This window comes from Athene noctua, chromosome 10, assembly GCF_965140245.1.
Source record: "Athene noctua chromosome 10, bAthNoc1.hap1.1, whole genome shotgun sequence".
Taxonomy (NCBI): domain Eukaryota; kingdom Metazoa; phylum Chordata; class Aves; order Strigiformes; family Strigidae; genus Athene; species Athene noctua.
Genome location: NC_134046.1, coordinates 13,563,966 through 13,581,277, shown reverse-complemented (window position 1 = coordinate 13,581,277; position 17,312 = coordinate 13,563,966). Strand labels below are relative to the sequence as shown.

Sequence of the window (17,312 nt, the reverse complement as noted above, 5' to 3'; positions counted from 1 at the left end):
AATTAATGTGGGGTTTGATGAAAGGTTGTTATAGTGACTTTGCCATTCAGTCATGGCTGAGTTTAACTCCTAAATATAGTTGCAGACTTTCTGTAAAGCATTTAATGAAATTCTGAAAATGGTACCTGGTGGATATATTTCCTATGCAACTTTATTGTGTGGAGAAAATGAATATAAAAAAAAGGGACAAAAAGGACAATCAATCCTTAATTGTGCACTGTTGCAATTCAAGATCCCTGCCTACTTGAAAGTGTGCTTTGGTGTTGTGAGAAACAACTTCATTTCATCCCTAAGGTAAGGCAGGGTGCTAGAAATGTCATCTCAACTCCTCTGTAGCTGACTTGACCCGAGATGGGGATAAGTGACTGTGTAGTGTATAGTCAGGATCTTCTTGTCCCCGGACAAGCAAACCTCATTGTTACAAAATGCACCATAAGATGTGGGAAGGGATCTGACTTGCACGTTTCTGTAGAAGGTCAAGTACATTTGCTTTGTGTTTTTAATATTGATGGCACTATGCCATGCAACCAGTGGATCAAAGTCTAGGAGTACAGAAATGTTCTTACCCTAATTAAAATTAACCTAACGCAAAGTTGAGTCTATTTTAAAACCCCTGAAGTAATCAGTCTTGTGTCCTTATTGCTCAAGGAGATGTGTGAGGAGGGGCCATGGGGCTCCCAGGAGCTTCCTGAGGCTCAGGACATGCTGCAGCGTGGGCTCCTTGCCGCGCTGCACCACCGCTTGTCCCTTCTGCTTGCCGGGTGTCCCGGTCGGGTTTGGGCACTGGCTGTGCCATGCCAGAGTCTCTGCAGCACGGACACAGTGCCACTGAGTACCTTCCTCTGCCTGTGATGCTCAGATCTTCTGAAATGCCTAACAATGCCGTGCAGAGCTCAGAAGGCTGCTGAATACTGCCTTCATTCTTAAAAAGAAAGCTCCTGGGTACGGAAAGCATTCCCAAGATCAGAACACACTTATTTTTGCCATAGTTCAGTGTGTTTTTTCAGCCATGCAGTGGAGAAATGTTTTTTTCCATGTGCTTTTAAAGTATTCTGCTGTAAACCAGTTTGGATTTAAATGCTCCTTTGCTCTTCTGTAGTTAGTTATTGAAATAGTTGGCTTCCTTCTTTTTTGGGTGAAGAACATCCTTAACTCAATCAAAATCACCTTTAACTCTTAACTTTCTGGAGACTATTTAAGCACCGGTCCCACATTAGCAAGATACTGTGTATTAATTAACCAGATTCATTTGTCACTTGATCCCTGACAGTTGACTTGCTGCTTGCAGAAGAGTGCATTTACTTCAACCCTGTCTGGATCCACAAACCAAGTCCTTCAGCCATTTCAACCAGGTCTTTTTTTTCTATGGTTTCTGCCTCCCATTCCCTGAGTTGAATATGTATACCTGAATCATTGCCTGTTTTTCCCCACAAACCATACTTATTTATCAGTCTGTGCTGTTGGTGACTTATTTTTTATTGGCAGACAAGTGGTTTTAAATTCCGGTTCAGAAAAAGAGTAAGGTTTTAATCCTTTGGATATAACTTAAGTTCCTGATCCTGAGCGAGCATCTTTGTGCAGGTAAGTGTTAATAGGTGAGGTATAAAAATGTGAATCATATGTGGCCTGCTCCTGGCAACAGCTATATATCTGCGTAGTGTTCTTGACTCCAGTATGTTGCTGACATACCAGATTATACACATGGCTAAGACTTTGCAGGTTCATGGCTTGATGAGCATTTAGTATTACACTGACAAGGACCCTCTGTTCAGAAATTGCCTTATTAAACAAAACCTCCAGGCAACAATTGCTTGTTTAACCCATTTTTGTGTATCAGTCTGCTTAGTGATGGTTTAGGAAGAAGTGCAAATCTCTGAATCATATTTTTGTGAATGTGATTACATATTTTGAAATCAAAAGATTTTTTTTTTTAGTTGGATTTTTTTTTTTTTTTAATCTTGTACCCTTTACACTTCAGGAGAGTGAGTCAGGTCACTGGGTTCAAAAAAATTGCTGCTCCATAGGAAGGGCCCTCTGCTCCAGATGGAGCAGTGGAGGAGGCTGCCTGCCAAAGAAGGGAGTTGGGCCAACGAGATGAGCATGTGTCTGCGGGGTGCAACCACTGCTAGAGTGGAAAATATATAGAGAAGACAATCTGGAGATTGATTTTAGAAGACAAAGTTAATTTTCTGTGTCATTTTGGTGTCTATATTACACTTTCTGGAGTAGTTGGGATTGGCAATGCTCCTTGTTTTTCCCCAGACTTTGAGGGTATGTGTGTTCTTGTCTGAAGGTGTTAGCTGACATCTGGCATGCTTAAGTTCGGGTCAAGACAAACCCACAGAGGTGTTGGATGAATAAGAAAATATTTTTCTCTCTGAAGCTTTGCAGGTGCAGTCATTTGTATTCCTTGTAACTATAGTAAAAGTAATACCAGATGGAGTTTGGGAACTCTTAATAAATCCTCATAAATCCTGTACGTGAAATGATGAGAGAGGGGCTGCCGGGCCTTTATTTAATGGGTTGATGTAGATGCCCAGTGATGAGGATTCCACAGTTTCCTAGCATTAATTTGCTTAGCTATTGCCATCATTAAAAGGGTGGTTAAGATTAATTTGCTGTGGCGGCTGGGACAAGTACCCCTGGGGAGGTGCCTTGTCTGGGGGAAACTCCATGTCAAGGCCATGGCCGCTGGGTACCAAGTGGGTACAGCCGAAGGGCTCCAGCTGGTTTGGAGGATGTAATGAGCCAGCAGAGCCCCAGGGTGGGAAGAGCAAAGGGGATTAAGAGGTGATTGTTGATTCTTAATGAGGTTGTCCACCCATCTTGGGATTCTTCATTCACCAGTGGCCAAAGCCATGTGCTCTGGAGGAGGGTTAGTGTGTCGCTTCCATGTCTTACTCTGTCCCAAAGGAGCACGCTGATCTAGTATCATTCATCAGCGGCTGATACCGACCTAACGGTTGAGGTTAATTATCCTTTGCTGTTATACAACTGCAGAGCTGGATGGAGATGGGCAAATTCTTCTTGACCTAGAATGGAAGATACAGCCCACGTACAAGAGTTGGGTATGATGGATACAAAGCACAACAGATCCCTTGGGTTTGGTTGAAAATGGCTTCTTTAGAGCTTAATTTAAATGAAAAAAAAATATTTGTATCGTGGCACTCGTAAAACATCTGTGTAGCCGTTTATGAATCCTTTCATCAGTTAGCCTGTGCATTTTGGTTCAGCGTGGGACTGACTGCCTTTGGCAGTGTGTTACTGTACTAGGAGATTTCACAAAACTCTGCCTCAGCATTTGCCTTGAATTCAAATAATGCAAAATTGTGAACAGCAGAGAAAAAGATGACACACAGAAAGAGGTTCTGTTAATATCTAATTTCACTAACTTTTAAAACCTTAGCTGCTTCTCGGTTAAAATGAGTGATCCTCTCCACTGGGTGGGTGCAGGGGATGGAAACCAGGAGCAGAGGGTGCAGCTGGGAGGGAAAGACCTTGGCCTTCAGCTGTCATGTGTAATGGAAATCACACATGTAAGGTTTGTAGCATTGAGGACTGGGGTGGGTTGGATAGGGTGATGCATATGCATCACCTCTTCCTCCTGTGCTCTGCAGGTATGTGTGTTTAATCACACCGCTGTCTCTGGCGGGACAGACTAAACCTGATGGTGTTGGGATTTGTGCTGACCCTCCTGCACATGGTTAATGGTCTTGGACGCAGGAGCTCTGTTTCCAGCATGGTGCTGAACTGAGCTTTGAAATACGAGTCGTTCCTGTTAATCTCTTTTAGTATATATCTTGTGGTAGTAAACAGATACATGGACTTTGGCATTTGAGAGTTTTCCATTGTTGTTTTCAGTTGTGAATTCCCAGTTTAAGCCAAATGAATAGTCCCTGCAGGATGGATTCATCCTAGCAAATGGTAAAAAAAAAAAAAAAAAAGAGTGCATTTATAAGGAATGTTTAATTAGTAATAGTTATTGATGGATGAGCAATATCTTTCATGTCAACACTACGTGGAATTTTAAGCTTCAAGGCTGGGTGATGGAAACGAGCTGCTTAATTTAAATATGGCTGGTTTAACAATTTTTTTCTTTAAAATTAACTCTATGACTAAAAAGAAAACACTTCTTTGAATTTCCAGTGGAAAATTCTTTGTCCATAAATGAGAAGAGCCTCTGGCAAAGAGAGCCTGTTTCCTTCTCGGGTAACTGTGACCAAAACCACTTGTCCTTTTCCTTGGTGGCTGTGCCACTGAGGTGACTCTGTTTCAAGTCAACCTTTTCTGATAGAACATAATCATGGTTTTATCAGCACCAGGGGCTCTTCTCATTTATGGACAAGGAATTTGAAAGGTTGCTGCTGCCCTTTACTGCTCCAAAGTGGTCCTTGGTGATGGGAGGAGAGGCACCACCACTCCCCCGTCCCTGCGGGCTCGGGGTGAGTGGGATGGCTCGTGGGTGCTGTCATCTTCATGGAACAAGAAGACTGAGCAGGATTTCTCTTCACCATTGCCAGTAACACACACATCTGTGTGCCCACATACTGCTTACAGCACTTTAATACACCCTTCAGAATTTGCTGTGTTTAGAGCATCTTCAAAATCCCAATTTTTTTTAATCTTTTTTTTTTTTTTTTTTCCAGTGACAGTTTTCTGGATCTGAGAGTTAACAAAAGAAAGTTGCATCTGCGTGGAATGTCAGAAATCAATCAACTGCTTCCCAAGAGCAAGCGGAAGAAGAGCTAATGCTGCAGCGGTGTGAAGCTTAAAACTGTGCAACAGGCTTAGCGCTGAGAAATACTTAGTTTTTCCCACTTTTCGGTGTATGTGGGTACTTAATGAAAAGCTGAAGTTTTGCATAGCTGTCATTCAGACTGCCTTAAAATAATCAAATTGGTGTGCGGATGCGTTTTGTTTACAGCACTGTTGGCTGCCTAGCTCTGGGATGGGACATGAAGTGCCGGAGTCCTGCGGGAGCTCTGGGCGGGCTCCCGTGTGGCGGCAGGATTTGGGTCTGTGTGGAATCGCGCTCTGGGAGCAGCCGCAGGATGACGTTTTGTTTGGGGTCGGGCACATGCTGATGAACTGGTTCCTGGCTCAGCTCCAGGGGAGGTGTGGGGGGAGCTGAGAGATGGGGTAGACTTATGTTCTACAGGAATTAGCTTTTTTTTTAAAAAAAAAAAAAAAAAACAACATGTAAACTTACTCATTAGTATATGCCATTATTTCAGTTTAAAGTCCTGAAATTTGAAAGAAATTGGAAGATTGATGGACATTAATTATTCTAGCTTTAAAATCAATATTAGCATGGAAAAATCTTGTCTGTCTTAGAAGATGATGGAGTTTTGTAATGTAATACAGCAATGCAGTAAAATTAAAGTAAACTTGAACAACAGGGTAGGTTTTTAAAAATACAGCTTGTAAGCAAAATACTCAAAGTTGTTCTTACCAAGCCCTGAAGCTTTGGTCATAGCCTTTCATTGGGAACACCACAAAGAAAGCACAAAATCTTTTCAAGATTGAAGGTTGCATGTCTTTTGACTTCAGACTATAGCTGTTTATTGGGACTGTACATTGTGCTTCCAAAAATATTCCTCCTCAAACCATGGTAGCAGGCAGTGGTTTTGTTTAGAATGGGCTAAATCTGTGGTAAATATAAACTGTAGTGAGTCCATTGAGGTAAGTTAGATGCAGAGGAATAACAGGAAGCTGATTTCGTTTGGTTGTTTTTTTACTGAAAGTAAACCTTTTGAAAGAGAGTAATTCTTGACTTCTGCTTTTAGTCTGCCTTATAATTACAGCAATTAATAAAAGACAGATTTACATTTTGTGCAGTTAGCCAGAGAAGATTAAAAATGTTTGCATGCATAATGGTCAATGTGTCTGAAATTCGTGTACATCAGTTTACATCAGCTGTTGAGCATCTCCTGGAGGTTTTTATTGCTATGTTTTAATTATATTTGAGTTAGCAGCACTTCATTTTCTTCACTATGGTAATGCTATCCACTGTCATACATAGGAAATAGCCTCAAAAAACTCTGTCAATACTATTAGAACATAATACTTGAGATCTAGCTATAAAGAGGAATGTGATAAATAACAAAACCTGAGGAGGTGCCCGTTCTGGTTTGCTTTGTTGTGGTTTGGAGCAGTGCTGGTGTGTGGGGGCCTGGGCAGCACAGGGGGGCTGCACAGCAGAATCACTGTCTTGGCTTTAAAGCACAATTACAGGTTTTGTGCAGGGGGCTGTAGGGCTGACATGCTCATTCACTGCACGATGGTCACCTGGCTAAAGGTCAGCCTGGACATGGTGGTCCAGGGGCCGTGTACTGACCCGAGGTCCTCAACTCTGCTGGATCGGCAGGAAAATTAGGATCCTGCAATACTTAACTACCTGTGAGCTTTCCCTTTTGATACAGTGAATGGGCTGTAAATGTGCTGTATCAATAGCAGATAGTTGTGATAGATTTAAATTTGTAGTTAATTACAGTAACCACTGATGTGAGATGAAAATGTATTTCAGTACCCAGTAAGGAGAAATAGTCTAATTTGTTAAGTCAGTATGGGCTAGAAAGTACTTAGAAAAAATCAATATAGAAGGTGAATAGCAACATCTGAATTGTGAAATACCTGTTCTGTCTGTGTTGGTGCTGCAGCGGCTGGTGCAAGCCGGGTCCTGGGAGGCTGGAGGCTGTCAGGAGGGGAGGGCCGGAGGCCCTGCGGAGCGAAGCGAGGAGCTGCTGGGCTGCGAAGGTTCTGTACAGCAGCGCTGCAGTCCTGAGCCTCATGGGGGCTTCAGGATGTGTCCCCTGACACTTGAAGAATGCAAGAAAAAGTGTCATCCTTGAAGCTATACTCCTTAATGTATAAACAGTCATGAGCTTTGGAAATGACTTTTCTTTCCGTTCATTCAATCAGATTGTTATTTCTCCAAGCAGAAAGCCAGAGCTTGGTCCCTCTTTGTGGTGTGCTTTGAGGGATTCCCTTCCTGTCAGCCTGGGCAGAATGTGAGAAGACATTAACCTTCCTAACAGTGTTTTAATGTTTTGCAAATGTTTGGAGTATAAACCCTTCTGTTGTCATTTGCAGTGAACCACAGATCTTGGTGCTATCTTGGATCTGTGGTGGGCTTTCCCCAAGGAGCTGTTCGCAGTTAAAATAAACCCCAAAATGTTTATTTCTTATGTGCATCTGCCTTGTTTTCTGCAAATACAAGCCTCAGATGTTTATTTTTTTGTATTGATTTTGTCATTTAAAGCTGCCCTTTCATCGTCAGTGTGGCCGTTCAGCTGGTGCTGGTGCTGGGCTGTACCATGTGGGATGCCAGATCTGAAAATCGCATCTGCGGCTCCATGCCAGGCTCTTGTCTGTCACCTCTGGGGGCCCATGGAGATGGGATGGTGTGAATCCCCCCACCTTTGGTTCGGCTGCCGTGGGTTGCATTGGCCTTGGCATGGGCCTTGGCAGCAGCTGAGCCAGGCAGCCCTGTTGGTAGCTCCTTCTCTGGGGTGGGAACATGTTTTGGGCTGTGTTGGACAGAGGTCGAGTTACAGGAAGTCTAAGGAAATGGTTCTCAAGGCTGCACTGTGTCTATATACATTTTTTGGTATAATTTTTATAGTTGGTTTTATATAAATAAGTGATGAAGTTAAGTGTAATGCTCCTGCCCCTTTGTCCTGCATGGTGCCGTGACTCTCCCCAGTGCTGCCATGGGGAAGGACAAGCAGAAAGGAGGAATTCAGAGGATGTACTCTCTCCTTTGCTAGAGGAACAGAGTCTTGAGGGGACAGATAACACCAAGGACAAATCGTGGTGGCCCTTTCATCCTCACAAATGTCTTAGACCTTCCCGTGAAAAGGAAGCCAAGTCACCAAGAGAGTGAGAGCACCACAGGCATGGGCAGGATTTTGGAAAGGGCTTTGTGCTGGTTTTGCAGGTCTTCGGGAACAGCACAGGATTAGAGGCATGTCGGGGATACAGCACGTTGCCTTCTGCAGAACCTGCAGCAGAATCTCTAGGGATGCTGGAAATGTGGTGAGTTTGGGTGGGAGCGGGCTGAGGGGGCTGGAGCAGATCCCAACCCCTCTGCTCCTCCTGCCCAGCAAGAGCTGCCCGGCTGGGATTTCCATCCTGCCTTAGAGCTGCTTGGTGTAATAAATGGAATGAAACTGATCCATCTGATCTTCTGCTTGCAATAAGCAGAATTTAATTAAGATTTCTGTTTCTTTAACCATTTTATTTGTCAAAACTCGTTATTCAGGGACAACACTGTAACGCAACATTCCATTCCCTACATAAGCTTCCTAACTTTCCAGTATAGGCAGCTTTAAATCAAGTATTTTAATGATCTGATAAAATACAATTTCATATATAAATTCCAGGATATTAACTTTGAGTGAAAGACTCCATTGTGAGATGATCCTTCAAGTCTGGGTTTGTTTATTTTTTTACCCCTGTGAATTCTGTTACTTTAGGTTGTGTTAGGATCTTAAAGGAACAAGAACCATTTCTGGGCTTCTGTTGACCCACCCACCACACAACCCAACCATCTTTTTGTCTTGAGTTAATGTGTCTTGGTTTGCATTCACAGCTGACATCTGCTAGTTGGTGTGATGCATCTTTGCAGTTCATAAAGCCCCTTCTGGAAAGGGGGATCTGGGTGAAACACTGGCTTGTGAACACTGAAAATGAGACTAGAACGTGCTGCCAATGTTTTTTTAGGGAACTGTGCCGCAGTGATTTTGGGAGGGTTTGGGTCAAATGTGGAGCCATTTTGGGGCTGTTGCCTCAGGCGTGCGATGGCCGTGGAGAGCGGCTGTGCCCGGTGCTGCTGGGCCTGGGTTGGTGTTTTCACAGCCGCGCTGCAGTGCCGGCTGCCTGCAGTTTGTGTCCGGGGCGCGGTGGGCGGTGGGATGCTGAGGTGCAATACTGTGATCAGTGTTTGGGTTTAGTGAGCTCCCAAATACTCCCCTGTTGGTGTATTTGCTGTTCAGTTTGCAAAAATCCATTACTGATTTTAGTCTGTGGTTTAATGAATTCAACCTGTGCCTGCACCGTGTATTTGGACTGATGTAAAGCCAAATTCAGCCACGTCCTATTTTCTGGAAGGTGACCTTTGATGCATCTATTGGAAAATGCTTGGATTTTCACTGGGATATTTCGTGCCTGCTTAGAATACAGCTCAGAAAAAGGGAAACCTTGAAACTCAATCTCCTTCCAAACCAGCTCAAAAGGTGCGTTTAAAGATAAAAAAACACCAAAAAAAAAAAAAAAGCCTGAAACGTTTCTCAAAGTTTGACCTTTTAAATAACTCCTTGAGGGTTTTGGATCCTAAATGCCAGCCCTGCTATCAGACAGTAAAAGCAGAAACACCCCCACTCCGGCACCTTCCCCAGCACTGCTATCGGCTGCCTCCGGCTACTGGCAGACACCAGGAGCGCCCGGGGATGGGGACACGGGGATGGGAGGGCAGCGGCGCTTGCTGCCAGGTCTGGCCCGTACATGTCGCTCTGCCAGGCACCGTACCTGTGCCCAGCGGTGAGCACGGAGAGCAGCCCTGCTCCCTCTCTTGTGGAAACACTGAGTCTCCTCAGGCTCTGGGCAACCTCCCCACTGTGTCAGCAGCTTCTCTGAAACCCCTGGGGAGCATCGTTATAATTTCCAGCCTCTGGCACAGCAGATGTGACACTGAGCGATGGCTCAGCAATGTACCCACAGATGCTGAGTAAGCCTCTTGTTGGAAAGTACTTGCAATTCTGCACTTACAGGCAAATGCAGACAAAACTACTCCAATGGTTTTGGTATATGAGAATTGCTTAGTGAGTCCGAGAGGCTGAGTGCTGCCTAAATACGATGTTGTGCCACAGTTAGTTGCACAGACACTGGGTTTTCTACCAACCTTGTAATTTCTCTAAGAAAAGTATGGATTTATGCCAGAACAGCAGAAATGAGCTGAAAACTGCATCATTTTATGGAGAAGACTAAAGTGTGGGAGTTGCAATTGATGAATCACAAAAGGAATGTGTGTGTTTTCCTGTATTATTTGTCCTGTCTGTTCCTCTGTGCGTGCAGAGCTGGGTTAGCGTCGCCAGCGTTAGCGCTGGGAACGGGGCAGCTGCTGCTGAAGGGACCTAACTTGGGCGCTGGGTTAATTTCATTAAATCATCGCAATGATAACTTTAGGTGAATATTTGGATACCTTCCCATCTCTGCTGCCAACAGGTTTGAAATGTTTTATGGTTCATTTCCCCTTATGCTCCCAATCAAACAGGCTGTATGTGAAGCACAGTTTTGCCTGACGTTTCCATAGCTCAACCCAATTTTGAGTACAGCAACGGGCTTTGCTAGTGAGCACGTTGTGTTCTCAATAGCAGCTCCTGGGAACTTCTGTGCCCATGGATGGCAAAGGCCTCTGACTCATGCGGGCATGCAAAGACTCTGTCGACAGCTCCTCCTGCTCAGGGTGGGTATTTCTTATTAACAATTTCCCTGGCCTATTCAGATAGAAAATTACATCTTGGATCGATCCTGCAGCTCAAAGACCGTATCAAGTGTCACTGCTCCCTTGCTAGAGCATTTGCACAGCTGTAAGTCACCGCAGGCGGGTGGCTGTAATCTCTCTTTTTAGGACATCTTTTGATATAAGATATAGATTTGAGTCTTCCTGGAAAAATCTCTGCATCCTTCATTGTGCCACAGTTTTATTGCTGGCAATTTTAGAAGTTGAAATTTCCAGCAAATAATAGTGTGTCAGTGGCAACGCTGCTAACAAGAAAAATTCTTTGCACAAAATCGTGTGAAGGCAGAGACATAAACTACAAACCAAAAAAACATCAGGAACACTTTAAGAAGTGAAATTAAATCTTCAGCCTGTAGGAAGAAAAGTGATTGTCTAGGTTACCACTGGAGAAATGGAAAGGTCTCCAGGTACAGCACAGTCCAAATAAATAAAGCTTCCATTTCTATGTGAGTAATGCTATTTATAGACATGTATGAGAATGTGCACCCAGAAAGGCCCTGAGGAATGTTCTCTTTCAGGCTGGAGTGTGAGATTAAATGAGCTCCTAAATGACAGTTGGTTTCTTAATTTTACCTTATGATTTTTTCTTGTTGCTAACTGTGTTTGCACGTGTGCCGGCTTCAGGTGAACAGCTGTGTAATGCTCCCATTTACCCCATAATTATAAATCACTTGTACAGTTCTGCAGTCCTAAGCCAGAGGCAGAATTTCAGGACTCAGCCTGGGTTATGAGGTTGAGCCGGAGTTCTGCATTCACACGCATGGAAGATGGTTGTGGCAAACAGAGTTCGGGATGGCGTCAGCTGCCTCCATTCCTGCTGAGCGCACACACGGCTGTTGCTTTGTACGGGTGAGTGGGAGCTACCCTTGAGCGGGCTCCTGAAGGAAAGCCCCTCTCAGTAAATGAGACATTTGTGAATGTGTTTTAAATAATTATTGTGATATTATGTGCAGCCAGTTGGAGATCGCTTCTAAAATGCATTGCCCCACTTGGGCAGGCTGTGCATCTGAAAACAACCCGTTGCTTTTTTCACCAAACCTTGAGTACTGCTTCCCTCCAGCATCCGCTCTGCCCCGTCTTTTGTTGAAAGGACGAGGTTTAGTAGCTGTCTGGAGATGGGTGAATGTCAGGCAAGTTTATTTGATGTGAAGGTGCGCTTTATGTCACTGTTTTATGCAGCTGAAGTGCCCCAGCAGCAGAGCATCACAAAGCCTTCGGGAGCTTCTCCTCCCCGGGTAATCCCATGTGTATCTGCAAGCACAGGCTGTTGTATGAGGCCGTTGCCTTGCAGGGAGCTGTGGTGCCGGTGACGTTCCAAACTGCTGCTGTGATGCTGCTGAGGAGCTGCAGGAACAAAAAATCCCGAGTGATTTGGCAGGGTTCAGGGTGTCCGTGTCCCCCTGGCCCCTGAGGGTGGCTGTGGATGGCAGTGGCAGTTCGGTCCCATGCAAAGGGCCCCAGGACCACCCGTCCAAAGGCGAGCAGGGCCTTCCCTCCACCCAGTAAGGTGACCTGCAGCATCTCCTCTGCCATCACAGGCATTTGGGAAGTCATTGCACGTTATTTAGAAATAAAATATTTCACTTTCCTAGGGGGTTTGATCGCTGGTATGGGCTGCGTGGGAAGTCCTTCTTCATACAGTAACAGAGAGTGCTGCAGTCATAAAACAAGTTCATTAAAAATAATGTTTCCCCCAAATGGCACAGAACTGCCTGGCCACCCTCCTCCCTGACTGCTGGAGTCCCCGCTTATGTGCTAAATCTTCACCAAAGCCTTTTAAAATATCTTTCAAATAATTGCATTATTAAACACTTAATGCACCTGATCACAGCTGAGCAAATAATTCACAAAGAGTATTTAGGGAGATTTAACCATGTTTTTTCTCACAGAACTTCAATGTCTATCTCATAAGTAATTAACAGTTATTAATTGTTCATGTTGGTTCTCTGGGTTTTTAAATGTTATATTAGCTTTTTCTGTGATGATCAGTCCTTAGGTCCTTGAAACTAATTCACTGTGATATTGAAATCTGAGCTCTGCTTTTGTGCTCCTAGAGGCACTTCTTCCTGTAAATACTATCAACAGCAAATTTACAGTTTATCTGCTGGAGATTTTTGTTTGCTCTCTGTGACTGGTGTCTGCTCTTCTCCCTCTTGTGCTTTCCAGAAATAAGAGTGAAAGACCCTGATTGCAGCTGAAGGGTTTTCAGTGGAGCCTGAAATGTGGGAGGGATGCTGAAGAAAACAACCTGCAGGATTTTCCATCTCCTCTCTGCTACATGTGAGCATCACTGGGGGAGCAGTGGGTACGGTCAGTGAGGCTTCCCCTGCCCTTGTGCAACAGCATCTGCTCAGCAGAAGGGAGAAAACTCATGGAAAAAATGCATCCTAATGCTGCTAAGTATCTGCATTTTAGAGGGTGAGCAGGGTCCCCATGATGCACCATGATAATTACTGCTTTTACGTGCCAGACATGCCTCTCAGCATCATGATTTTGCTGCTGCAGACAGTGCAATTTATAACACAAATTACTGAAAATTACAGAAAAAAGGCCAATTTACAGTAGCTGGGCATGGATCAAAGTTGAAACCACAGCAGGTTGTTTCTACCACGAATTATTTAAACCTTTCAAAACTGCCAGGGCCTTGAGTGCATTCCTGTGGGTGCTGTAGTCGGGGCACCTGCGTGTTGCGGGAGCAGGAGTGGCTTGTTCCAGCCTCCCATGTGCTGCATTCACAGAAGGGGCACTTGGAGCACACAGCTCCGAGGATGGAGGTTGCTGACCACTTCCCTGGACCTGCATCCACACCGCTGGCTCCTGCCAAAATCTGGTGCTTCGGTACTTTGGAGGCATCTGGAGGGATGCTGTTGTGCCATGGTAGCAACGGATGATGCTGAGCTGGGGCAAAACTCCCGGTTCATTTTTGGGCGTTCACATAATTGCTTCTCCAACCTCTACAAGTGGGATGGACGTTGTGATCTGAGCAGTGGATAGGTCATTGCCTCTGGAGTCAGTCATGAATGTGTGTGAGTTTATTTTCTTATCAATATGGCAAACATCAGTGCTATAAAGTTGCACAGATTTAATTTTTGCCCCAGCTAGCTGGGTGTGATCTGTTTTTCATAGCACACTCTGGTCCCTGCAAGTGAGCAAATGCACTGAGAAAGTCTGTCTGATGGGTGATGAGAAACAGCTCTCGGGAGAGAGGCAGGAGTTGCCAGGGTCTGTGCCCAGGGCTGTGCTGGCCCACGGGCTTTGCTGGTCCAGGTGAGCCCAGCCCTGGCCTGGCAGCTCGCTGGTCCCATGTATGGCATGAGGAGAGGACTGAAAAGATTGTGGTTCATCACCACATTCATTTGCAAGCTCCCTGAACTGTCTGGAAGTTGGCCCAAGAAGTCTGTTTTCTCTTGGAGCACGTTAAGCAAATTTTCTAGGTGCTCAGGTATCCAGCATGCTACTGAGAAAATGACTTCACAGGGTTATCACTTTGAAAATCCTTCCTGTGCCTCCCTCCCCTGCTTCTTCCCCTCCCTCCCTATGCTTCTCCCCTCCACCAGGTACCCCATGTGATATATGTAGTCACCTACACAATTCTCCGTGGCTTGTCTCCTGGACACCACCCCTTAAATGATAACAGACAGCTACTCGAAATACAAGCAGTATGAACGTGAAAATACTGCCACTAGACCATGGTTCAGCGGAATGGAGTTGGCTGCCTTGTTCTTCCTAGGTGAAGAGGGAGCAGTGACCCACTCAGGTCCCTCATTTTGAGAGTGCCACTGGGACAACTCTCCCAGCAGATAAACTGGTGCTGAGCATCTCTGCAGGAGATCTGTCTTCACAAGGAAATCAGGAACTTCAGCAGAAGAGGGGCTGGCAGGGACAGACCAGAAACTGAGCCATGCTCCATAAACACCCGAGGCCACAATGAAGGGCTTAAATAAAAGCAGCAAGATGTGAATCCTTGAGTATGCCAGCAGCAGTGTCACCGGGGTGTTGTGCTGGGAAACCCTGGGCTGTTTGTGGGGAGCTGGGTTTCCTACACCTGCTTCTCACAAAACTCTGTTAATTATCACCAGTATTGCAGCATCACCATATCCAGCACGAATTTGGGATTTTTTTGAGTGATTTTAATTTTTTTAGTGCTGCTGGAAAAAATGTTTGACTGCTTTATTTGATGCCACTCATAACAGCAGCTGAGCAAAGGGTATTTATTTCCGTGAAGCTCTTATTGACTGTAAAGGAAATGCGAGTAGTTTATAAATAGCTGCAAAGCTAAGGACATTTCATAGATTCATTCACTGCTGAGATACGATATTTTTTCTCATGAAAATGTCATCTTGTTCTTCAGAGAGATTTGTTAAAACACCTTGTCAGTGAGAAGACCCGCACAGTGCCCAGGTACTGCCCCAGCTCTCCTTGTGATGAAGGCTCTGGGGCAGGCGGTGTTGCAGAGGCTCAAGGGGATCCGAGGGCATCACCACTGCTCCATCTCCACAGCAGCTCGCTGTGGCCTTGGTCCCATTTTGGCTTTGGTGGGAGCCCAAAGCCAGGCTGTCACTGGTGGTGGGATGAGCCGGGTCCCGGGTGTCTGTGGGGGCCAGTTACCACAAAGGAAATAATTTATTAGCAAATGTGCTCGTAAAGAAGCTGAATTGGCAAACCAGACAAATCGTATTTTCGGCTGAGGAGCAGCCGCGTGGCAGTGACTCACTAGTACTTAGTGGTAGATACGAGCCACTGAGAGCTCATAAAATCATCGCCGGGCAGTTTAACGGCACCGCGGTGCTGTCGGCCGCCTCCCGGGGCTGCTGGGGCGGCCGTCCCACCAACAGCTGCTCCTGCTCCCGGGGCCAGGACCCGTGCATCGGGGAAACGCTCCTGAAATGAGGAGCCTTTATTCTTTTCCTTCTTGTGGTACCCCCACTTGGTTTTCTGCATGAAACAGTGCATTGTGCTGTAGGAAATGCCTTTCAAGGCATTTTTCTGTAGGAAATTGGAGCTTCCAAGGCCTGACTCCAGCTTTGCAGACTGAGTAAATTGAGGTGTTTTTACTGTGTTTGCACTTGGTTGTGTTTCCAGCAGAGACCCTTGGCTGAGCTCTGCTGAGCCGGTCCCACCCTCACCGGTTTGGTGTTGATGGACCATAAAACATGGGTGCAGGGATCCAGCCCATTGCTCCCGGCAGGGGAACAGGAAATTTATTTCTGAGTGAGAGATGAGTGGGGCAGTGAAGAATTCGCATTCTTTCTCAGCAGTGGTGGTTTCTGCTACCAAATCCCAGCCCTTAGTGGGCCAGGACAAGGACTCGGCGTGGGCAGTCCTTCCCCAGCGTTCTCATCCCTCTCCTCCAGAGCTTCCAGTTTGGGTTTTGTGATCAGAAATAGAGGATCTGCCTGAGAAAAGGGTTTCTAGAAATATTTTTTACAAAATCTCATTTATAGAAACTTAAACAAGGCTGTTTTGAATGGCTTTTGCAGGCTTAAATGAAGTTTTAGCATACCAATGAAATTAGAAAAATATGTTTGAAGATATTTATAGATCCAGCATATCTTTGGGTCTATGAAATAGTATTTCTCACTATCAATTATTATCTTATTCAAAAGGGAGACTGCCACATTATGTTTAGCTTAAGATTTAAATTAACTGAAATTCTTAAACCTCAAGATGCCATGCTTTTGATCCACATGCTTGCAAAATAAACACTTGAGCAACAGGATTTCAGGTTGAAAACCCTTTGAATGTTGGAATTGTCTTTTCCTCAACCTGTGTGTGGGATCTGAGCACTCAGTGTGTAAAGGTAGAAAGTGAGTTTGATTATTAAAATTATTTTGCATCCTGTGATCCATCTTGCTTATGATAAAGTCACTCTGGTGGCTGTTTGGCAGGGAGCTGTTTTTCAGTGCTGTTGTTTCTCTGTCATTGCTAAATGTCTGGTGTTGTGAAACATTCTTTTGTTTCAGAAGTTACTAAAACCTATTTTATTAAATCAAGAATATAACTCAGTGACTGGGAAAGCACAAGCTGAAAGTACCCACAAACCTGATTTCCAACAGAGAGAGACCAGCATTATAGTGAAGACTAGACCTTGCTGAGTGATCTAATGCCCCAAATCCCATCGTCTTCAAAATGTGGATAATCTTTTTTACATCTGCATCTTGCATTTCATTTAGTGTTTTCCCTTGCACCATACAACTTCTTCCCCTTAGCACTGCCAAAACAGCTTGCTAGTTGGTTTCTAAGGGTGAAGTTGATATCATACGTTTAATACAAGGCCCCTGAGAGGGACAGCAGTGCCAAGCAGCCACCTGCTGCTGTTGGGTGACGAGAAGGTTGGCACCTGACTCTTCCTGTGAAATGTGGAGCATCTCCCCATGTGTTCCTGGTGATGCCTGGAAATGTGATGAGCAAGGGAGGTGTGGAGGAAAGCAGGATGCAGCACGGTGGATGCAGCAGACGAGGTCCAGTCTGGCAGGAGGCAGCTGCCCAGGCTGGAATTTGGCAAGGACAGCTGGGTTCACAGCTGCAAGCAGGGCTGTGGGAACCACAGAGATTGCCACAGCAGGTCAGGACCTTGTCTTTGTGTCCTCTCTGAAAGTACAGGGAGTGGAGAAAATTAAATGTAGCTATAGGGTGTGTGATGTGCACAGCTGCTTGCTTTCAAGGGCAAGAGCAAGTGTCTGATGAGACAAAAGAGAGCAAATGTGCAAGTGAAATGAACGCAAAATGGGATGGGTGAAAACCTAAATAAATGGGTTTAAAAGAAATAATTTAACAGAACAAATATAAG

The 17,312-nt window shown here is 45.0% G+C and overlaps 1 protein-coding gene across 2 annotated transcripts in view; it reads left to right on the top strand.

Moving 5' to 3' along the window:
• RAD18 (RAD18 E3 ubiquitin protein ligase) overlaps positions 1–7,187 on the top strand; it is a 63,523-nt gene extending 56,336 nt beyond the window's left edge. For both annotated transcript variants that reach the window (XM_074914608.1, XM_074914607.1), the window contains one exon: positions 4,647–7,187. In XM_074914608.1, the coding sequence (XP_074770709.1) occupies positions 4,647–4,749 (103 nt within the window). In that variant the 3' untranslated portion in view covers positions 4,750–7,187. The remainder of the gene's footprint in view (positions 1–4,646) is intronic.
• The last annotated feature ends 10,125 nt before the right edge of the window (positions 7,188–17,312 follow it).